This window comes from Manacus candei, unplaced genomic scaffold (assembly GCF_025592945.1).
Source record: "Manacus candei isolate 608988 ecotype Guabito, Panama unplaced genomic scaffold, ASM2559294v1 h1tg000082l, whole genome shotgun sequence".
In the NCBI taxonomy this organism is placed as follows: domain Eukaryota; kingdom Metazoa; phylum Chordata; class Aves; order Passeriformes; family Pipridae; genus Manacus; species Manacus candei.
The window spans coordinates 717,737-742,676 of record NW_026138130.1 but is presented as its reverse complement, the minus strand read 5'-3'; the positions used below and the strand labels follow the sequence as shown (position 1 = coordinate 742,676).

Here is a 24,940-nt window from a genome sequence, read left to right as displayed (position 1 = left end):
TCAGTCAGATGTAAAACACTGCTGATAAACAAAACCCAAAACAGTTAAGAACCTGTAGTTATAAAATATTTATGAACTTAAGAAAATATGGCAGTAAGAATGTATGTACTGATTAGAAATGGGGTTATTGATGGTCTTCTGGTAAGATAGAACACAATACACATAGATTCAGAGAAAACTGGACAGCCACTTAAGTTTAAGAAATAATTCTTAACTGTGCTTTTCTCTGTTCCTTTTTATTTATTGTCTCACTACCAAAACTTTTATACCATTTGATAAGGTACTCCCATTTGTTAAGAGTCATCATATGCAATCCATAGAGGTCACCAATTTTTTTTAAAATCCAGAAATGATGTCTTAGATATGATGCTGAAAGTAAAATTTACTAAGTAAACCAGGTGGAATCATATTAAAATACACATTTATACCCTGGTTTGGCTGGCAGAAGTTTGGATAACCAAAGTGGTAATACCTGTGTTTCTGTTGTATGAATACTGCAGTGAGTCTATCCATTGCAGGCATAAGCCTGTATTCACTACTTTAGTAAGTATATATCTGGTTAAAGTCTTTATGAAAAAAAATCACGTAGAAATATTGAGTGTCAAGATGTGCCACTCCTGCTGAGGAGAGCTGGGAAAGACAAACAGCTGGACAGTGCCACAATTATAAAATACTCTATACATGAAAGGATAAACCCTTTTTCAAGACTGCACTTAAATTTTGACCCTTAAATAAAGTCTCACATTATCATAACCTAAAAGTAAGTACTTAATGTACTGATCTAACCAAGTTACTATAACTTGCACTGGTATACAATGATTTTTCATAATTATTACAGGGATAAGGATATAGCAAATAAGCATTTATGTATCTGATACAACTTTTATTGTTTTTTTTCCTAGGTGTAACATACTAATGCATAATGTTAATTTTTAAATCTAAAATCAACACATGCTATAGGAACATCAGCATGAACCAAATCTTTCAGAAAAAAATATATTTGAAATACACTTCATTATACTGGTAGCAGTATATGGAAAAACAAAGCAAAATACTTGAAAAATACTTTGACTCTTAAAAACTAAAAATGGCATTCAGGTTTAACAGCTTTGCAGTAATACTTCACACTCCTCTTATCTTGTTTGCTTCTAAAAACACATGCTAAATTTATGGGTAAAATTCAGCCTTTGAGCAGAATTAAGCAGGCAAGTTCACATCAAAGCTTTGTTTCATCATCTTCAGACTGATCTGTTGGAAAAGACAGCTGGTCCTTATTAAACACCCTTTAAATGTTGCAGCTTTAATTAAGTAACATCCATATTACATTAACATTTCCAAATAATTACCTAAAGAAAAGCCAGTGTTATCTAATCATGACTGCTTAACATCCTTTCACCAGTGGACTATAAAGTACTAATGTGTTAAAGCAGAACTTTTTCTTAAACAAGCCTCTCAAGATTTTAAATTAACAAGTTCAATGCAGCAGTTACTACACTTCTACTTAGGGGAAGTAACACAGGGAGTGAAGTTAAACATCTAAAGTAAGGGACACGCTCTAGAGAGGAAATTCATCAAATCTGTAACAATCTTAAGAAACTTCAACTGCACAAACCCTGTTACCAGCTGATGAATTAGCACTGTATTCAAATCTCCCAGTTTCATACAAACACATAAGGAACAACAATTTTGTTGTTAATATTGAGAGTTAGTTTCAATTACAAAAACAGGCACATGTTTTTGAGTAATGTTTTTCTCTAGTTTTTTGAATGCTCATCCTGAGAACACAGCATTAAGCTGTACAAAGTTTGGGAACTCACAGTTCCCAAAGAAACATTCATCTACTAATTTAACACGAACATATTTAGGCTATTCTGTGCTTTTTAAAATTCCCTTAAATAGGCAGATGGCCATCAATGCTTTTTGACACCACAGTAAAAGAAGGGTCACATTCTCTGCTACATTACTTGATAAATGAAATTCAAAAAAAACTCAACAACAAACCCTGGAAGGATCCTGAAGCCAAATTCTAAGCTAAACAAAAGTGATACAGATGCCTACCTGCATGGCTGACCATGCTTGCAAAGCCTGGCACTCAACATGCTGCTTTATATTTAATCAGAGAAATGCACTAAGCTTTAAGTGACACATCTCATCAATTCTGAAACGCTATTACATTGTTCTATATGCTGGGGAGAGAAACCTATTGATTCTAAAAATCCCAAAAATATGGCAGATACAGAACTGCTGGCATCTGGTCTGCAGAGCTTTCAACCAACTCTGGAACTGTCCACAGATTAAAGAACTCCCTTATGGCAAACATTAACACCTTCCACCATGCACCATCTAAGGTCTGTGTTCTGCTTAATACCTCTTAAAATTTTTAAGTATTCTGCAAAAGAAAATCTGATTTTTTTTAAACTGTTGGAATATAATAAGAAATAAAAGGAGGAATTTAAACTTTGGTAAATTATTTCTCACCGTGTTACAGGGTATTCTTCTTCCTAAATAAAGTTGCCAAAACATGCATTTAACTGGGAAAAGTACTTCAGTAAGACCTAGCTCTGTGCTTAGCAAATACCAGCTGTAGAGGAGCACGAGTCTGCTTTGGGATGCTTGAGGAGATAAATGTAGGGACACAGCAGCATGAGCCTAAAAAAGAATAATGAGCCAGACAGAGCTCCTGATGGTGGAACGGTAGGAAATGGGGCTCTACAGAGGCTCTGCCATGAAAGAGAAAAGGAAGTGGAAAGCTCCTTAAATTAAGAGCACAGAAGGTGACACAGGGAGAGTTTCAGGGGAGAATGCACGGGAACAGGGACCCCCAGTATGTCTGAGCAGCTGTGCTTAAAAAGGCAAATGAAGGTACAACTCCCTTCTAACGAGGGGGGGAGGTTTCCTAAAATGCTGTATTATTTATTCTTTCTCATCATACAGTCTCATTAAATTTAAGCTTTATACTGAACACGGTTCAGTGCCAGGAACTTCAGAGGAATTAAACATATGAAAAAAATTACTCATGTGTGTAGTCCCATTAGAATCTACAAAACAACTTGAGAGTAAAGTTGCTCATGTGTTTAACGCTGAATAAATGAATCTGAAATATATTCAAATCATCCTCAGATCCCACGTCTGTCTTCCCTGTGCACCTCATGGCTTGTTTATAGGATGAGAAAGATTCAGAGACTGCTTTTCCAGAATAGCTCCCCATGTGGACATACTTACTCTAGATTAAAAGAGTCCCTTCCCTGATTTATTTTTTCTGGATAAAGGTATGCATATGACATCCTAAGATCATCCATAAGGAAAGCTACTTTGGAACACTATTCTGCTTTAAGCAAACGTTCTACCTTAATCTGAAATAACCTTAAGTGTTGGAATACATCAAAATTGCTGTTAAACATCAATGAAAGAAATCCTAGACTTACCAAAGTCAATGCAAATTCTAAGATCCTGGACCCACTGAAATCTGATAATTGTTGGTAATGGTGATGTTAAGTTACTTGTCCAGGTATTAATTGCTTTCCTGCTGCAGACACACATTGAGCTTCCAGTGCTGGTATATTACTAGAGAAGGTCATTAATACAGACATGTATTTTACAATAGAAGTTGTAAAAGAAAAAAAAAAAAATCTACAAGTTTAATCTTTGAAAATGTTATCTATTAGGACCAATTTCAGGAGCTGTGAATAAAACAAACAAATATTTCCTCATCACATTCTTTTAGCCGTAGTCGAGTAATATGCTCTCATCCAGTCAGTCTTTTACTGCCACAAAATATTGAGGATACTTAAAACTGTATTTTGAAGAGTAAAAGGAAGATGAGCATTAATTGTATAAATGCAGCAAAATGGAATGCAGATTTTAAGAAACAACACATATTATAAAAAAGATTCATCGGGGGAAGTGCATCACACATTTAAAATTAACAGAGGAAAATATCCAATGTGTGTGTATCTAAATGTACATACAACCACTCAGCTACCTACATTTTATTTCTCCTTAAACAACGATTAAAAGTTAAATTATATTTTTTTAGATTGTTTATGCCATTGAGAATTACCTCAATTCAACCACTTCATTTATTCTTGCCCTTAGCATACATTAATTAGACGCTACTTATAAATAACCTGCAATAAGAATATCTATTTGAATAGGATACAATTACTTAGGGCTTGTGTCTTTTCAATCAGTCAGTGTCCCTGCAGTGTTTAGAGTGGCAGAGGGGAAGTGGCCTGTGGTTAAACAGAGGAAATACCAAGGAATTTTAATAGAGCAAATAGTCTCTTTACTTCCTACAGGGTACTACTTCAAAGGCAACCCTGCTCCAGAGCAGACAATGTGTTAGAGGGGCCATCAGTCATTTAATAGTACGTCAAGTCTACTCAAAACTTACATGCAGCCCAAGATAAATACCACATAACTGAGACAATGGGTACCATCCTGCAATCATTACTCTAATAAACGCTGCCCTGCCTGGGTTATGGAGGCAATCACTCGCAAGAGCGGTGTTACAAAATCGGACTACGAAATTACAGCTACACAATCACACAAGGTATCTCACTAATTGGCTAGGAAAGCCTGAACTTGAAGCTGAAAATACCATAAAACCAGAAACTAGTACAAATATTTTATAAGCTAAGATGGTACATTTGTTGTGAGCAATAAAGACCAAGAAGGGGGTTATGCTAATTGGAAAGAGTTAAGTTTTGCTCATCTAAAAGCCAGTCGAAATCACTATATTAAAATAACTATATTGTGGCACATTCCTGTTTAATACACACAATTACATCAATTATGTAAGCAAAAAATAAATCCAGAATAAACCGCATCTGCACATTTCTATAAACGTCAAAATACACTAATCAAGTGCTATGACTTTTAATAGTGATAATTTACTTAATAACTGATGCAAAACTCTACACAAATATAGAGTGGTCGTTACGAGCCTGTGTAGCATCCTGCCCACGTCTGATGGAACATACAATAGACAAACTGAGCCAAAACATTTTATTCCCAATTCTCAGTTAAAGAGGCCTAATAGGGGAGTCTAAACCTTCAACAGTTCCATCCAACATAAAGATTTAGGTCTTAAGCTTTATCAGGGTCTGAACTCTGTTTTTCCACACCGTTCTTTTACACATTTCCCGGTGCTTTCTCCTTTCTAAACTATGCCCTACAAACTTCTGAACTGTGTGTTGCAGCAACGCTCTCAAAGGACCTGATCTGAAACCAAGAAAATCCTTAGTGACAGTCTAACAATAAGGAAAAGCAATGAAAGTCAGTTGTGTTCCCTCCAATGTTCCCGGATCACCACGCTTCAACTAAATCTGTAATATCAGGAGAAAGAAGAGAAACAAACCAAAACACTCAACTCAAAAGTTATTAAAAGATACTTAAGGGGAAAAAAAGCAATCGAGAAAAGTCTGACAGCAAAACACACCAGAAACAGGAACAAAAGGCAAAGCCCAGTAACAAAACGTTTATCACCTTCCTCCCCCTTCCCCCTCCCGTAAATTTCCTACATCCTCTGTATAATGATCAGGCCCGGAGCTAAGACCCCAAGCCGGCCTCGAATCATTAAAATAACAAAGCCCCAGCGATCGCTTTTATCCTCCTCGCCGCGCAGGTCGGCTCGGGGAAGGGGAGCGCGCTGGTGGTAAAGGACCTGTTGAGTGACTTCTTCACACTCGCCGGCTCCGAGCTGCCTCCCTCCCCCAGGCGAGAAACCAATAAATATCCCTTGCCGGGCAATGCCACCCTCTCTCCCGGCCGCAGTTGACTCCCAGATGCGGAGCCCCCGGGCAGCGTTATGAGTTGCAGAAGTGTCCCCGCACAGCCCGCTCGCTCCCTCCCTCCCCCGGCGCAGCGCGGCTCTCCCGGCCCGGGACAGCGCCCGAGCTGCGGAACCTCCGCTTCTCCCCGCGGTTTGCAGAACCCCTTCCCCGCACCGGCAGCAGCTCCGCTTCGCTCTACTCACCCTCCCTCCGCACGCATCGGCCGCCGGGCCCCTCCTGCCGCTCGCTGCTCCGGTGGCCGCGGCGAGCCGGGGACCCCCGAGCCAGGCGGCGAGGGCGAGGAGGACGGAGCCGAGGGGCAGCCCCGGTGCCATGGTCCCAGCGAGCCCGGCGGGGCGGGGGCGGCGGCGCTGCCCCGTGTCCGTGTGTCCGTGCCGGGTCCGTGTGTGTGTCTGTGCCCGAGTGTCTGTGCATGCGCGCCCGCCCGGGGGCGGGGGGTCCGCCCGAGCCCCGGCCCCGCCGCCCCCGCCCCGCTCCAGCCTCGGCAAACGGCAACAATGGGAGGGAGCGGGACCCCCTCCGGCCGCTTTCCCCGCCTGTGCACTTTTCTCTTCCCCTCCCTTTCCTTCTCTTCCCTCGGGACGCGGGGGCTCCCCGGGACAGCGGCGCACTGCAGCCGCCCTCCTGCACACAGCGGGGTCCGGCCAGTACCTGCCCGGCTCCCCATCCTCGTTCCGCGGTGCGGTACCGCACTGCTGATCCATTTGCTACACCGCAAGGAAGAGAGGTGCCGCTTAGTGATACAAACCCACAGGGGAACAGTCCAGGTGCTTCACAAGGTCAGGGCAACAAGCCAAAGACCAATCACAGATCCTCGACAATATTTCATGCTTTACAGAATCACACAATCAATCAGATTGGAAAACACTTCTGGCATTATTAAGTGTAACCTATGACCCAACACCACCATGTCAACTTCTGTGAAGAAATTCCTCCTACTGTCCAACCTAAACCTCGCCTTGCACAGTTTAAGGTTATATTCTCTCCCCCTGTCACTTATTACTTGTGAGAAGAGGCCGCCCCCCACCTGGCTACAACCTCTTTTCAGGTGGTTGTAGAGAGGGATAAGGTCACAGCTAAACCCCCTCTTCTCCAGACTAAACAACCCCAGCTCCTTCAGCCACTCTTTAATTACTCTTTAATTAAGGAAGACAAGCTGGAGAAATAATATACTATCATTGCAGAAAATGCAATGGAAGTCACATGTAGTGATAAAGATTTCAGCTTTTTAACTGGAGTTAATTTTTATATGTTTTGACCAAAACACTTATCTTTAAAATAAAATAAATCACATTTCTAATAAATTTCAAATGCAAGCTCCTCCAAGATATCCATGAATCACATCAATTATAAACACCCTGCCTGAAATTCTCAAAGTCATATAAGAGGCAGAGCAGTCCAAGGCTCCTCCAAAGCACAGAACCACAGGATGTTCAGCTTGGAAGGGACCTCAGGAGGTCACTAGGCCTAACTGTCTGCTCAAAGTAGCCCTAACTTCAGTTTTAGATGAGGTAGCCCAGGGCCTCATCATATATCACTTCTTACACATCACTTAACTCCAATTATTTTCTAAAACTTTGATTTTAGTACATCCTGTTGCTATGATTAATCCTGTGATTAAAGCCATAATCTTAATGGAACAGACACACCCATCAGTATTATACAAGACATTACAGTTTGGATTAAAATAGCGTGTAAAAGCAGCACTAAGCCAATCAGTTGAAAGGAAACATGACCAGCTGGTAATTTTTAACTAGCACTGGTTTTACACCTATCACAGGATTTTCATTCTTTGTGACTATTGGTGGAAATTATACAACAAAACTCTCTTAAACTGCTTGGTTAAGTTGATGGATCACAGTTCTTTCAACCACAGTTACCTTTGAAAACAGGTTTGTGACTTCAGCATGGTTATAGCACAAAGAAAAGATGACTGAAAAAAATCAGCACTGAGCCCCCTTCCCAATAGGTCAGCTTGTGCTAATAACAAAATTACACATCTGAAAAAAATTCCTCTATTCCGCCACATCCAACTTAGTCCTGTGAAGGAACTGACTGAATACAGAAGTATTTCATTGCTTCATATGCATTTAGAATAATTTCCAGTGAAATCTTTTGTGGAAAACAGTAGTGGAGGGGCAGGAGTCAAACAACTAGAGTTAATGGTTTTAGCTAGATTCTCCAAACTGCTGTGAGATAATGTAAGGGCAAAAGTGGCTGTGGGGACTCAGCTTGTCTGTGGGCTCTTTTGTCCTTTTCACAACAGTCTCTTTTCTCCAAGTAGTAGAGAATGCATAATATCCAGAAGTCATGGGTATCAATATCCTGCATTCTACAGCTGGTTTTGGTTGCTACTCTCCCTTCTTGCTTAAAGCTAAAAACCTTTTTTTTCCTTCCCTTTTCTGAGCAGCTGTTCTGAAACGGAGGAGAAAGTGAGAACTCAGCAATTCCTATAAAAACCCCAAAACTCATGTAATAAAGACTTCTGATAATATGGTTAAAAATTCACTGCTGAATCTTTCTATCGCTTAGCAAAAATTCCCCTCTTAGACTTGGAAGTTGTGTCTCCATCCACAGTTCATATTTCTAGCACTGAACTCTCTGCAAGGGAGATTGACCTTGACTGCAAAAGAAATTATGAAAACAGCTCACTTTTGGGCCAGAAAGCATGCATCAGGCTTGGAGGATATTCAGCTAAGTCAGACAGTCAGCTATTGCAATATCCCACTCTGTTACAGACAGACATCGCCCACTGTTGGGAAATGAGGATGAGCTATGGGGAGCCAAGCAAACAGTGTGCTAAAAGAGATCCCAGAAGAGAAACCCTCAATGGGAGGATCTTCTGGAACTTCATCTGACAGATACTGGAAGGCAGAAAACCAGATCTTTCGAAAGCACCCAGTTATTGAAAGTTGTCTCACTTCAGTGGAGGTGGTTTATCTACGAGATGAGCATCCAGCATAAGATAGAGCAAGAAAGCTTCCGGTGTCAAACCTTAAGAACAGAAGTAGAAAGTGTGGAATGGATGTGGACACTTTGAGCAAGGGCATGAACATTCCCACTGGTGTCAGGGGTCACAAAATTCTGTTCTGATGGAATCCCCTGTATTATAACATGCTATAGTTTCAAATGATCTGGCTAGGCTCAAGTGAAAGGTTATCAGCTGATAAGACAGCAATCCCAGGCCATAAAACTGAATTGAAATTTGCATCAACTGTATCAATTGTTATAAATAATTATCTTGTTCAAGGCAACCATTAAATCACTAGGCCTTGAGAAATGTGGCAAAAATTCACGAAACAGAAAGTTCTGAGAGTAAAATCTGTATTACCAGTCCCATTTTATAGATAAGGAAACTTAAGCACTGAGTCACAAAGATGCCTGCTTTTATGTCTTGCACATATGCTCAGGGCTAAACCAATAATTAGATTTGGGGTCAGGAAAGACTCTGCCCCTTAGTAAGACAGGAAGAGACCCCTACATGTAGCATTCTTTGGATTTAATTTGCTGCTTTCTGTAGACACACACTCTACTTCCTAAGGTCATGCAGGCAGTACCAGTGGGTGCCAGCCTCCAGAACAATTCCACCCCACTGGCTGCTCCTCCCTGGTGAAAGGCAAAGAGCACACAGCAAGCTGTCCTGGCAGCCCACTGCCCCCTGTGGTGTCCACACATTTATTGGCACTTCTGGAGTAGCTGCTGCTGTGTCCAGATGGGACTTGAAAGTGAAATTAGATGCATGAATTCTGCTTTGACACTGGCAGCCACCACTTCTATACCCAGATGCTTTGCCACAAGTCCTTAAACTGAGTATCCAGTCCTTAATGCTGACTAAGCCAGACCTTGCAGAAACCCTTCTACTGTACTGGTAGTAATGTTTCTCTCCTGCTCACTTCTTTTTGTCACACTGTCAGGTTTGAGCTTTCTTTCTTAAAAATCTCAAGTCTGTCTTCAGGTATTTGGATATGTTTTGAGGCCTGTAGAGTTCAGAGATTAGAGAGTGAGTGGTCTTGTGACCTTTCTGGATGACTTAATCTCTTCTACAGGAAATTGCACTTAATGACCAAAGAAGTTTCAGTCCTATATTCCTAAAGGCTCAAGTTAGCATCAGATGTAGGAGTAAGTTAAGGCAAAAAGGAAATGACTGAAATAGGCCAAACAGTCATTATATGAAAATTACCTCTGATCACCATCAAATTAACAATTTATCAGTGATGCATGGATGCAAATGTTCATATAATATTACCACTCCCCAGACCACACAGTTCCCTATATTGTATACAGGCCTTCTACTGGCAGAGAACTTTTGCAGTCAAATGTCAAGTTTCTGTGTTTCTGTTTAGTTTTGCATCTGTTTATTCCTATGAATATAATAAAGGAACAGAAAGTTCCCTGAGATTATTCAACTCACTGCTGTGCCACCAAACCCACTCCTCCCTGCTCCAAAAGCACGTTGGATTGACTCACCCTGTGGCCACAAGTCGCCTCTGAGAAATGGAGCAGGTCAGGACTGCATCTTTCAGCAGCAGCCTTCTGTTACCCCAGATTATGTGTAATGTGAAACTGCACTTGTAGAGAAAAGTAGATTTATGACACAAAGAAAATTAAAAATTGCACGGATGAGTCATTTTACAATAAAAATTCTGTTGAATTAGAAATATTCCGAACCAACAACTGTATCCCTAAAGTTATGTATGTTTTATTATCTAACAACAATTGAATAACTTTTCATGTTCAATTTTAAAATAATACATTTCAGCAATATAGAGATTTCATCTTGAACAACTATGAAAAATGCAAACCAAGATCCCCCAGTGCAGTTTGAATAAATGCAAGAAATGCTAGTAAAATAACATCTTTACAAAAGTTTCTCAGTTTTAGTTCTCCTCAGCCCTTTCTTATTGCAGCACAATACTTTCCATCCAGCCAGCTTGTCATTTTCCTTCTGCAGGAAAATACGGGGGAGGGAAGGAGTGGAGGAACAACCCAAACCTGATTTAACAGTCTATTCTGCAATTCAGCAGCATACTGTGGCAATGTCTGCAAAATTAATCCTAGCACACTAAGGGACCCCTCGCTGAGCATAACCTGCCTTAAACCCTTTCCCATTTAACCGAGGGAGAGCTATTTGCTCAAGCACCTCATGATGACATCATTTGTTATTTGAGGCCAAAAGCTAAGGGTAATTAAAGCTGAAGGAAATGCTTTGAAAATTTTTGCAATTAAAATGTATGGAGACACTAGTAACAGATACTGTTGCAGAACAAAAGGAACATGGCTGGAAGAATTTAAAAAAAAAAAAATCTTAGTATTGTGCAAGCATTGTGGAAGAAGATTGGAAAGCCCTTTGTCAATAGCACCTCATTCTACTCCCACCAAGGGAAATACACACACAAAAGAAAATACCAAGGCTGGAGCCATACGGGAATTGCAATTTTTGTTTATATGAGAGATATTCCCCAAAATATTCTGGCGTAATTTTAAAACATTTTATAACAGATTTACAAAAGAATGCACAGTAATTCTACAAGACTGGGCTTAAAAAACACCAGAGGAAGGGCCCTGCTAGGAATGACAATTGTTGCTGGCAGCCCTGCCTCTCAAACAAACAAACTCAAGGTTCTGTTTATCTAGAGTCTGGCACATTATTTTAAAACACAAATTTGAAGCAGTTGGATATCAGGATTGAGTTAGCTGCTTATTTTTGGAAAGAATAAGATGAATATGCAGATAATAAAAGACCAGAATGAACAAGATTTCTTAATACTTCCATGGAGAGTTAAAGCCTGTTAATATGGTAAGTTACAAGAGATAATTATTGTTTCTAATTAGATTATAATAGTAGCAACCACTGAAAACGCCACTCCTAAACTGGAATTTACATGTAGCCAACTTATGTCTTAAAGTCTCCAGCCTCAGCTGGTGCCTCCTGAGAATGCTTCCCTGTAACCTCCTTTCTCTGCCAAAACCAATTAGAGCAATTTGCAGAAATAGTCAGATAACCACATCCTGTAACACAGAATAAGATGCATCTCTGAAGTGAGAGAACTGCATTGCACTGTATGTCTCAATCCAAACATCTACCTGGGAACTTACAAATATTTGAATCATGATGGAAATTAAGGTGGCCACTATAATATTTTTTAGCATTTTAGTCGAACTGAATGCTTTGAAATGCAAGAGAAACTGTTAAGAAATCCGCAGTATTTAAAGAGCACAAAGTGATTTCTTATCCTTCTAATATGACAAAACAATGATAAATGAAAATCCTGGTGGCAATAAGTGTTTCTGCCTAGCAAACATTTGCATTGACAACACTGTATTTATTATCTCAGAAGAATTATATCAGTAGATGTAATACTAGAAGCCATTCTAAGTTTTACACCATAATGAGGGGTGTTTTTTTAGAATTACTGTCTACTTTGCCAAATGCTTTCACAGAATTATTTTGGTTGCTAAAGACCTCTAAGATCGAGTCCATTTTGTCAAGCAGAATATCACCTTGTCAACCAGACCATGGCATGAAGTTCCACGTCCAGTTGTTTCTTGAACACATCCAGGGATGGTGACTCCTCCTCCCTGGGCAGCCCATTCCAATGGTTAACAGCCCTTTCTGTGAATAAATTCTTCCTGAGAACTCCTTTCTCAAATGTAGAAATATTGGAGGCAAGATTTTAAAAGAGTGGATGTTCAGACCATCAAAAATATTAAGCACCCACTGATTTTCATTGTGTTCTGTTCATTATTGACCACTTGGAGCTTTTGCAAATCAGGTTTGACATCTCAAGCATGTGTATGCACTTGGAATTTAAATTCAGACACAAAGTCTGAACAGTTCAAAGGGGCAGTGATTCCCTGTGGGAGGGTCCTGTTGTGCCCACAGCCCAGCTCGGGAATGCCGGATTAAACCCCATGAACGTGTAGAACTGTAATTATTAACTCCAACCACCAGAGGGCAGAAGCAGCCCAGTACTTTCAGTTTAAATACAGATCGTTTCAAAATTTATGACTTTAAAGTCTGATTTAATATGAAAAAGCAAAATAAACAGCCAACAATCTTTACTGCAGAATACTTCATCTGATATCTTATTAATTTCCTTAATATGGCATCATTTATAGAAACTGAATCCCAAAATATTTTGGAGTATCACTATGATCCATTTAATACAATTCCAAAGATTAAAAGTGTGAAATCTATCATTAAAAGATATATATTCGCTTAATATATAAAACTTAATTTTGTTATACACAGACCAAAGACTGCCACAGAATATAGAAATTGTGGACAGACATTTAAAACCATAGGAGGAGTAAAATGAATGACATGTACTGGTAAAATAAAAATTCGGTGCTAAAAAAGCAAGAAAGGATTAGAGAAAAAAAGGTACAATAATTGAGTTGGTGCAAGGTTATGGAGGTTATTTTTTTAAAGGTCACAATGAGATAATGAGTTTGAAACATATGCAATTTAAAAATGGCAAATTCACAAAATATTATAGAGATTAATAACAAGACTAATAACATAGATAATTTTTAATGAAGAGAACTATCTCATACCACCTGCTAACTTTTGTCCTTTTTGCTCCAAATTGCACGAGATTAAGGAAAAGAGTGACAGACTATACTCATTGGGTTCTCAAGCCATCACAGTGGCAGAGGAAAACTGGTTTAGGAACTAGGAAAGGAAAAAACATTGGAACATAAATCCAAAAAGAAGGAATATTCATTTCCCTTGGAATCTAGGTATTGTATTAGTTTTACCAGGCACATATACAGATCCTTCCAACATCCCGAGCCAGAAAACTGATATGAAAAGCATTCCTGGTGCCTGTGTGAATCCACAGCCATTCTGTTTGCTCAAGGCACTGGACTTCACACCCACCAATTCACAACGTGGATCAAAACACACTTGCAAAATCTAGTCTTTCATTGCTTTTTTGTTCCTTTTTTATCTTTTTGTTTTTTTCTTATTAAGGCACAGGCAATGCATTACTTACTCTGTCACTCTAATACCACCCCCACAGCACATCCATATGATCAAATGAAAAACATACTTAGGGATGTGAAAGTCACTGGCAATTACACCACAGCTACACCAAAGATGTGAATCCCTGAGCATTTTTGATCATTTTCTTACCTCATTGCTTAATAAACAGCATCCTGCAAAAAAACAGATGTTAGAAGAAATCCCATTTATTTCTTCTTCTAAACTCAACACACACATGAATAGTGTTCCAGTTTGCTAATCAATCTAAGAAAGAGAAGCTGCAGTGCAATGCTAACACAGCACTTCACACTTCCTGGGATTCTCCTGAAAATACTGCTGGTCCCACCAGTATAAGCTTTGGGTGCCCAAAATAGAAAGACCAGTCTTTGACATTTTCTGTCTAACTCTTTCCCCTCGTGTCACACAAGTCAAGGCACTATTTCCCCACAAAGGAATCTCCAACCGAAGGCTCTTCAGCAGCCCTGGATTCCCCTCCCTCACCAACAATCCTGTTTGACCACATGAACTCCTTTTGCAATGCAATCAGGTGGGATCCTGACACCCCTGAGGAGGCTGAGCAGCTCCAGCTCCCCCTCACATAACAATAATTTCTACGGTTTAAGTAGAAATGAAAAGTTAAAAGTTCTCCTTTGATCTGCCAATGCCTTTACCTTGGGAGGAACAAGCTAAGTCAAGATGAAGTAAATAATGCAGCAATGCTTTTGAACTTTTTGCCCCTCAGCACTATGTGGGACACCCTTAGTACCTCACACCAACCAGTCACCCTGCTGTAACATTTGCTGACTGAGAGCTGGATACCAGGGCTGCTGCTATAATTATTCTGCTACAATTCTACTCCTTCTCTTGAATTGCTTTGTCAGACTTCCATCACTTGAGACCAGTTCCATTATTGCAGACATGAAATGTATTGAGCTGTTTGCCAGATAATAGACTGAGGTTCTTAGGCATCAATCTGTACAGATTAGTCTAATCTGTTGCTGCTGGAAACTTTGTTTCCAGCAGTAGAGTAGACAATAGTTTCAGATTACCTGCAATAAGGTTAAACTATAGGCAGTATATGTTTTGAGGTGTGAAGAAAAACAAAACAGAAGAATGCCTTCCCAATATTGGCTTTACCAGATGAGGTAGGTATCTGAATTGAGATTTCAGTTTCTCTAAGAACTGTTCCTAATGGGTTTGGCTCAATTTGAATTGCTTTATTTGTGAATGTTCTCTCAAATATTTTGGAATGCAGGATACAACAGAAGTTCAGTTAGGAACACAAAGCACAGAAAATTAACATTTCAATATTGGATAAAAGTTTGTTCTTTTTACATTAAGATTTCCCAGAGAAATTCAAACAATTCAAGATTTTAAGGATTCTATATAAAAATGAAGCCAATGAGCCAGTGAAATTAAAGACATAAAATGGCCACCACCTGTTCTAAAGTAATTCAGCCTTTCAGCTATATTTTTCATAAAATATAGGAATGTTTTTATCTGAACTCCCATAGCTCAACCGATCAACCAAAATACTAAGTAAGGACTGAAGGCAGATCATCCTTCCCTTTAGCTTTTCCTAGTATGAGATTACCTAAAATGATTTTTGCTCTATTGTCCCATTTTCTCAAACTTACCTTTCATTCCAAAGGACAGCAGATATCAGGGATGAAAGCATGCAGACAGGAAGATCAACACCGTGTCTGTTCATGACAGAATGTAGGATTTGTGTCTAGTAAGAAATACAGGCTGAAGTCTCACTGAAGGGCCTCAGCACTTCAGGGAAGTTCCCAGGGCTCTGCTGAACAAAGAACAGCAGAAACCTGGACTTACAATGTTTTCCTACATTGTGGCCATGAAGAGTTGGGTGGGGGTTGTTTTGTATAAGGCTCTCCTTGACTTCAGGCTGAATATCAAATATGAGGATAATTAACTTTCATGTAATGTTTGATAAAAATGAATCCCACACCCTAAAATTAATGGCAATGATCTGGATATCTGGTCTGGTCCCAACTGATTTGATCCTGTGAAATGCTACATTCTGTCATTAAAAGATAATAGGGCAACTTCCATAACTAGAATGCTTATACTGACAAGAGAGGAGATATCCAAGTTGAAGTATTAAATAGGCAAATACCCTAAATTAATTGAAATTATATAAAAAGATTATAATTTTCAGCTTCTTTTAACTGGGCAATTGTTCAAACTGAACAGTCAGCTGAATATTACCCCTTCCATTTGAGACAGTTTTCATAAAGAACATAATTTTTGGAAAAAGATATCATATTCTTTATAAATAAGCTATTTAAACTCCTATGTAACACATAGTCTGTTTTGGGTAGCAAAATCTATTTTGCATAATGTGTATTTCAGCCTTTAAACAGACTTTTTCTACAACCTTGAAGATTTGTCAAATCATCTTCAGTTAAGCTGTAGCAATTCACAGTAGCTGAAAATCTTGTGCAACCTAAGGTTTGTATTTTTTAAACTGCAAAAATATCTAAACTTCTCTGAAAATACTTACTCAAAGATATAGGAAAAGTTCCCTTTTTCCACAAAAAGTAGATTGTAATAATACTTCAAGTATTTACAGTTTATTTGAATGAAAATTATAATAAACTTTCAAATCTGGGCATAAAATCATAATTACTATACCATTACTTAATACAGGCTATTAATAATTCTCCGTGCTCTGTTGTAGTACTGTAACACCAAACCATCCTTCTTTCTACTCTAGCAGGCTGGAGGTGAAAGTATTTTTCACCATTAGAAACTGAGATTCTCTGTGTGATCTTTTCAGCTTTGCACGACGGTTCTGGAACCAGATCTAAAATGAAAAGAGAAGGCAGGCTTTTCAGAAAGCACTGAAAGCAGAATAATGTTTGAAACAAATACATTCACACAGCATTACAATATTTTGTGTCATGACAGCTCTTTGAAAGTTAAATGCAAATTTAAAATCTGCAGCTACTCGCTGGAATTCTAAGAGCACAGACAAAGAAAGTAACATCCCCAGCTTCACTGCAATTAATATAAAAACTAGCATTAATTTCAGTGACAGTCAGACCCTGGAGGATCTCAAACATCTGGAATTCTGTCTTCATTTGCCACATCAAGTTTCCCATCAACCCCAATATAATAGTTGCATCAAAAGCTCAATAAACATCAAGGTGAAGCCCAAATTCTAATGTCTACAATATTTTTATAATATTGGACTATGTGGAAATCAATAGTCAATATCTCTGAGCAGACCTTGGTTTTGAGCAGATGAAGACAGAGGTTCAAACACTGACTTAACAAATCTATGCTCTACTGACAGTCTCAGACAGTTATACAAATTATTTCAATATCTGTTCCATATTTGTTTTTCAAATATGGAGATAAACATCATATAAACATGATTTTAAAACATGGAAGTAAATGATCAAGTTACATACATGATAACTAGAGATTAACAGAGCAGATATCATGGAAGTATTATAGTGATTATTGCCTCATCAATGCTTTGGAATAAGGTTTTAGCTTTCAGAAGGAATTAAATGGCTTCTATTTCACAAATCATTGAGGGCATATTACATATATGTACATTGATTCATATTGAGATTATTAATATTATTGCTACTGCTGTCAAACTACTTATTTATATAACCAGAGGGGACATATAAATGCAATTAGAGAAAAGTTCAAATACATTTTTAATTACCTGGATCCTGTCTTCATCTAAGTCTAATTTGCGAGCTAGCTCTTCTCTAATATCAATGCCGGGGTAGGAGTTCATTTTAAAAACATTTTCCAAGACTTCAATCTGAGGAGTTTAAAACACACTTGTTGAATAGTTATCACTACTTTCATAGCAGTAATACAGAAAAGAAATACAGAAAAACAGGTTTAGTTTGTTCAACAGGAGACTTCCAAGCAGGGTTTGCACAGCTCTGATTCCATGCACAAACACAGCTCTGCTGAAATTAGCACCATTCCTGTTAATTGACACTAGTTCCTGACTGCATTTCTCTCTGCAGAAGTACCTCACACTGCATTAGGCAGCTGTTTCAGGCTTCTACCAACATTTCACTGAACCCCATTGTTACTCACTTGTTAAATACTGAGAAAAGCCCTACCTGGTTTCTAGTGAATGCAGTTCTGGGTCTTCTACCCCTGTACCAGCTCAATTCCCGTTTGAAAGACAGCCTTTCAGTGACTGAAAAATATTTTTCACATTTCAAAACTTTTTCCTCTTGCACTGGATCACTGTTAGCATGAAATAATGGATTTTCATAGCAAACAACAGGGATTTGGAGGTGGGGATTACTGTCATCACCTAAAACTAGAAAAAGAAAGCAAAGGAGAGCTTCAATTTACTGGTTTCCAATATAAACATGCAAATACTTTTAGAGTAAGAGCCTGAGAGGCTACAAACCAGACTGACTTACCCAAGCTGGTGCATGCATCCACCCAGGGTCTGTGAGGTTTCACAGCTGGAATGGCATCTTTCTTCTGCTCCAGTCCCAAAATACTTTCGATTGAAAAGGAGCACTGTGTGGTTTTATTCTCTACAAAGCCAGACACTCTGTGAAGGTTCTGAGGCGCTGCTGCTGTACTGGCAGCACACAGCGATGGCCCGGCCATGCTCTCCCCCTCAGCCAGCATAGCAGGGACACCGCACTTGCATTTCTCCACAAGCCCTTATAGCTGTGTTGACAAGGGGGTTGGATTTGCAACGTCATTAATTAAAATCTTTTATTAGAAAGTTTTAGCATGTCAATGAAAACTCTCCCACCAAGAGGCACGAGGAGTTAATTGTTTATTTGTTTGCAAGTAATTAGCAACTAATGGTGACACTAGGGGGGCCACCAAGGGGGACAAAAAGTGTTATCTCTCCTAACCAGAGCATCGACTTAACTTTCTCAAAAGAAACTGTGCACAAATATAGTACTTCTCTTTTATTTGAAATCATTAATGTATAAAATCAGTTTTTTTAAAAACTTTATACTCTAATGGACTCCACTTACCTAAACATAGCAGCATGATAGGAAACCAGTCAAGTAATAAGTAATCTCATTTAAGTGAATTTCCTTCCAAGGAAATTTTAAAAATAATCTCTTAATGCTATTAGGGTAATCCCGATGAAAATGCCTCTGTTTTTTCATATGCATATGTAATGGTGAACGTGGTCAATGAAACAACAATAGCTTTTGGCATAAGGCACTGTGCAGTGGGTTGGCAATGTTGTCAAAGCTCAGTGTAATTGCCTTCCAAGTGCCTGGATTAGTTAATAGGAACAGTTGCACCAACTATTTTAAATAATTCATGCATTCATTTTTCTTATTAAAATAACTTTGTTGCAGCTTCTCTGAAACATACCAGATGTGACATTTCCTGATAATTCTTTGCAACATAAAAGCAAAACTTAAAGGAAGCAGTATACTCAAATTTACTGGTTAAAAAACTCCCTTTTTCTGGTAGAGGTCCCTCCCTTCCTGTAGGTTTATAGGCAGTAGAAGTATATTTAAATCCTACAGAGCAAACACTTAAAATTACAAAAAAATATATGAGTAGTGAGGAGAAAGGAGATAAAGGCTTTTTAACGAGGCTCAAAGTCTGCAAACAGAATTCTGATCTCATCCATTGTAGAGAAACTACCGACTATAACATTTTTATATTCAGCCTCAGCCATCAGCCACACAAATTACATGTCACATGCTCAAAACCAGGTTTTGGTTCAGGACAACTTCTCTACAGAAATTCCTCCTTTTTTTATTTTGGGCAAAGCTTTACTTTACAACACACAAAAATGAAAACAGTATTTTCGCTTCAGGATGCAAAAGTTCCCCCTTCTTACTGGCCTGATTTTTGTGTTGTGCAATAAGATTGTTGTCAAACCAAACTCTTCAAAAGTGACAATTCAAGGAGTGCTCTTACCAAGGGCACTTCTCAGCACACATCAGTGGATCTTGAAGAGGCACCAATCCACCTGCAGTGACCACCTGCAAGCTGAGCTCCAGCCACCACAAGGGTAGATTTACAGAAAAGCCAGAAGGACCTGGGTATGAAACCACAGTTTGCTGGAGGAGTTGGTGAACTAGAGGTCACTGGGAAGCAGAGTTAAGCAAGGGCTTTACAGCCCTTTATGTCTCAGCTGTGCCCAGCAACTCTGGCCTCAACAAAGCAGTTCAGAGTGTTCAGCCTGCCCACCAGGCCCAGGAGTTACTGAGGAGACCATGCAAAGCCTCCTGTACAGCAGGGATAGGTAGATCAGTTTTCTGCCTCTACAATCTCTAAGTGGAACACCAGCTTTTAATTTTCTTTTTTAAATCCTACAAAACACATAAAGTCAAAAAGAAAACAATACATGTCCTTCTGTGTTGAACTTGGGGCTGCTTACAGGTTTCTCTGTCCCAAAGAGGTAACAAGCATGATCACCAATAGAGAGAGACACTCTTCAATCCAGAAACCAGTGGGTAATAACAATAATACAAAAACCCCTCTGAATGATTATAATATAAAAAGCTAGTTTTCAAACACAGCCCACTATTTTTCTTAAACAACTTAAAAAACCAACATAGTGACACAAAACACATGTAAAAAATATTGATTTCTCCTGGATAAATATGAATGAAATCAACGTGACCCACACAGCTGAGACTCAGATTACCACACCTTCACATCCCAAAGACATAAATACCCCCACAGGTTTTCCCTTCAGGAAGCTACCAAGAGCTATCAATAAAGAGAAGGATGTGTGGTGGTCAGAGAGACATTTATGAGAAGCTCATACCTTCCACACACCTTCCCAAAGCTAACCATGAAGTTAACCCAGTATTTATAAGTTATTTCTGGTCTCTCTGACTGTGGAAGATGGAAAAAAACCCATCCTTCAGGATAGTCTGCTTTTAACTCCCAGTTGGAAACATTCTTTCAGAGCTTTTTAATGAATTTTCAAGGAAAAGAGATCTTAGTAGCTCTCAAAATGAATTTCCATAAAATAGGTCAAAGCCAGTTAACTCATTCACTTGGCACAGGCCAGGACATCACCCAATACTGCCATCCAGTGTTTGGGCTTCCCAGTTGTTAAATTCCTTCAGCAATGTCATAGGAGTAAGAAACCATGTTATCTCTAAATTAATCATGTTATATTCATTGTTCAATGTTGAATTGAATCAGAGCTGGAGACTGCAATGCAGTCACAAACATCTCAACACTCTTGTTTTTAAACAGAGTTCATGATTGCAAGTGCATTATAGGAGCAGAAGTTTATAAAAAAGTCACATGAAAAGACAAATTATTCTAGAGATAAGAAGCCTGCATTATACCAAAATTCCATTATATTCCTTCAAGTGTCCAAGATGAGATTGGATGGGGCTTCGAGTGACCTTATCAAGCGAAAAAAGTCCCAAAGGGGCACTGGAACTGGATGAGCTCTAAAGGGCCCTCCCAACCCAACCCATTCTATGATTCTTAAACAACATATATGTAGAGATGAAAGACTGGAAAGTCTGGCTGCAGGTCTCTCATTCAAAAGTTGCTGGGTTTCTTTGAAGAGAAGTTTGCTGAGCTATAGAGTAAAACTATTTGTTATCAAGATAAACAGTCAACAGAACTTTCTGTAAGAAATTAGGATGAAGATACACCTTCCACAGGACAGAATACTTCAAGTTTTAGATTCAGGAATACCTGGTATAACAGATTAAATTTCTAGGAATTCCTACTGTAACTGTAAATGGACCTTGAGCCTTCACTTCAAAACTGCATTTTGTTATTTTGGCCCATTAGAGATTATCAATACTTGCCTTGCAACCTATGTGAAATTACCTATAGACCTTTAGCTAAATACCTCTGTAGTGGCAATTAGAGCAACACAACAAACATTAAGTTGAGAATCCTAACTAATCAATTATAGGAGAACTCACTGCTCCTTGGATATGCAAATCCAATCCTCTTACAGCATCACATTCTTGATGAGGCAGCAAACTAATCTCCCTTTCAGACTTTGCACCACTGTTTTTTGCCCAGGGACAGTAGAGTTCATCCACTTAGTAGATGAAGCTCTTGTTCTTTAGAGATGTGAAGCCTCTAAGGGCTGTTTATAGCAGCTCAAGAGACCACACCGAGAGCTCTTGGGGGCTTTGGGCTGAAACCCCAACCCTTGCTCTTGCTGCCTTTTGCTCTTCTCCCCCATTGCTACTCAGCTGCTGGGTCACCTTTCACTGGACAACATTTTCAGCTTTAGGAAAAGGTATAAATGGTATATATAATCTTTCTTGATTACTTATCACACTCCAAACATTTGCCTTTCATCTCACCTTTCAACCCACTGCATGAATGTTTTACCACCTCAGAAGTTGTTCTGTATAAAGCTCCCTTTCAGATATGTTTTGAACATGATGAACACACACTATATTCTACATCAGCTTCATAAGTCAAAGGCTTTTTTTAAGCAAAAATGGTAACACCAATTTTAACAAAAAGTGACCAAAAAGAAGTAGCTGTTTTTTTGGCTGAAGCCAAAAAGCTATTTTGACCCAGGGAGATTAAGTGAAGACAGATAAATTCAAGGTAAATCCAAGGGTGCCACGAGCAAAAGTCTGAGAAACAGTGTGTTAAACAGCGAGAAACATGCAATTAAAGCCCACCTTATCCACACAGCTCCTTTCACCCTCCAGCAGAGGCAAAATGTTCTCTCCATTAGGGCACACATCTGGAATACTCTAAAGAGCTGTTGGCTGCTTTTCTTCCTGTTTATATAGTGCCAAGTGTTAGTTCCTCTCATTTTTAAGGCCTCTTAGTAAATATTTTGCAGAAAGGACAAAAAACCCCCGTCAGTCCCACAAATCAGAAAACCCAAATCAAAAAATAAATCACACGATAAGAAAAAGCCTAAAATGCTGAAAGCAGTGTAACACTAAAAATGTACTTATTAAAGGGTTCAGAGGGATTCTTCAACTCATTACTATCAAATCTCATCTGTTGGTGTCAAATTCATAGCTCAAATAAAACTTTTGGATACCTCGTATCATTTGGAAAAACATGCACAAAAGGTAAGAACAAGAAAAGTAACAAGTAACGCACAGAATGTGTCAGCATAAAGGACATATTAAAAAAGCTGAGAAGCCCTGGTACACTGCAGAATTATTAGAAAGGCCACCCACTAAACCAAATCATTAAACTGAATTACTAAGATCAACAGAAACAAGACACGTTTCTATGGTACATGCCAGCAGGGATAATAAAGCACATTATTGCATATTAAAGGGCATGTTTTTTAGGATATTGTTTTCTCTTCCACAAAACATTTAATTCTCAAGGAGCTGTTCTCTGCTGATAGCAGCTAAGAAATGTTATTTTTTTTTCTCTGCCACTTACAGCTGCAAATATACAAAGCTAACTAAACTCAATTCCATTTAAAGTTATTACCTTCCTGAATTCTGCTGAGGAAATACATCTTACAGCACAAAACAGAGGCATTTCTTACAGGAGACTGCTGTAAAACTTAGGCACAAGTTAACTGATCTCAACACCAGAAAGCAGGTCATGAGCCAATGCTCTGTCACATAATTACAGATACAAGACTTCGTTTTCATAATACCTTGCAAGATAACTCTGAATTATTATCCTCACATGACAAGGAAAGAGAGAAGTAGCGTGACTTGCTCCGGTCAGGTGAGTCACAGCTGAGCTGGTAAATGAATTGACTGAACAAGGTACTAACTTGGAAGTTTCTTCACCACTCCCTACAGGAAAACAAACAAACAAAAAAACCCCAAACCAAAACACCCCCCACCAAAAAAACCCAAACTATCAAACAAACAAAAAACTTACCTCAAAAATCTTTAGTTGTTTGTAATTTAACACCAGACTTTATCTGCTTTTAAAGGTAAACCACAATCTGGTACAACATAAAGAAACGTCTCCATAGCAGAACTAAACAATTGTTAATCATTTGCTCTGTTGAAAGCACTTCATGCACTTTCTAATCTGGTTTTATACTAAGTTCACCTGGTCCCAAAAAGGCAAAACTATCAAGGAAACAGCCTCTTTTTTCTTTTGTTTTTTTTTCCAGCTGTAATAATAAACATATCTAAAAATTATCATCAAGTCTATCGAGTCTTGCTCTCTAACTACCTGAAAGGAGGTTGTAGCCAGGTGGGAACTGGGCTCTTCTCCCAGGTAACAAGCAATAGGCCAAGAGGAAACGGCCTCAAGTTGTGCAGGGGAAGTTTAGGTTGGATACTGAGAAAAATTTCTTCTTGGAAAAGGCAGTCAGGCAGTGGCACAGGCTGCCCAGGGAAGTGGTGGAATCACCATCCCTGGAAGTGTTCTAAAGGCGTGTGGATGTGGCAACTGGGACCATGGTTTGGTGGTGAACACAGTGGTGCTGGTTCATGGTTGAACTTTGTCTTAGAAGTCTTTCCCCACCTCAGCAACTCTACAATTCTATGATTCTAAGTAATTTCAGAGTTGAACCAGTTTGCGAGTTCAACCAATGATCTGGTTCAACTCCAGCAAGCCCTCACAATAGTTTTTAAGCATTTAAAATTGGCCTCCAACCTATAGCACCAAACTTATCCAGTCTAAGAGAGCAGGGAGCCCGCCAGAACTGAACTCTTGCTTCTGAAGGGGAAAATTTGGTGGTCAACAATGGTTTTTTTTAATACACAACCAGGAAAAAGTCCTCAGCACTTTGTAACAAAAAACTAGCTTGATAGGGATAGAAATACTTCTTCAAGTGGTGGAGAGATATACAGAATCATCAAATCACCAAGGTTTGAAGAGACCTTTAAGATCACCCAGTCCAACAGCCAGCCCAGCACCACCACAGTGAAATTTTTCTGGTATCTAATCTGAATCTCCCTCGTCTCAGTTTAATGCCCTTTCCTCTGTTCCTCTCACCGTAGGCACGGTACGAGAGACCGGCCCGCACCTGGGACCCACCCCCATGGCAGGGATAAGAGGAGACTTCCCAAAGGTGACGCGGAAAGAGCGCCAAAGCTGCTCCATCACGGCAGGGGCACAGCGGCGTCACCGCGCTGTGGGTTGGCCCCCGAGGCGGTCATCCGTGAGGAGAGAGCAGCAGCCCCCGAACTGCACACAAGTCGCTTGGCGCCCTGACCCGCACGGCTGGGCGGTCACCTCAGCTGGGACACGTCCCCGGCTGCCCCCG

General features: G+C 39.4%; 2 protein-coding genes across 5 annotated transcripts in view; both read right to left on the bottom strand.

The window, feature by feature from the left end:
- The window catches only part of IL17RD (interleukin 17 receptor D), a 56,260-nt gene extending 33,738 nt beyond the window's left edge, over positions 1-22,522 (bottom strand). The window contains exon 1 of one of the 4 annotated variants that reach the window (XM_051811547.1): positions 22,413-22,522. Coding sequence is in view for 2 of the 4 variants with exons in the window: in XM_051811546.1 (XP_051667506.1) it covers positions 5,978-6,109 (132 nt within the window). In the remaining 2 variants the exon portion in view is untranslated. Of the gene's footprint in view, positions 1-5,977; positions 6,232-10,262; positions 10,292-22,412 lie in introns of those variants that run through there. The other 3 variants (XM_051811548.1, XM_051811546.1, XM_051811545.1) reach the window with 3 other exon arrangements.
- HESX1 (HESX homeobox 1) lies at positions 16,473-22,514 on the bottom strand. Its single transcript, XM_051811578.1, has 5 exons — positions 22,413-22,514; positions 18,213-18,471; positions 17,901-18,106; positions 17,486-17,587; positions 16,473-16,609 (listed from the first exon to the last, which is right to left on the bottom strand). The coding sequence occupies exons 2-5, from the start codon at positions 18,427-18,429 to the stop codon at positions 16,511-16,513; spliced, it is 624 nt and encodes a 207-aa protein (XP_051667538.1). The 5' UTR covers positions 18,430-18,471; positions 22,413-22,514; the 3' UTR covers positions 16,473-16,510.
- Positions 22,523-24,940: the final 2,418 nt, after the last annotated feature.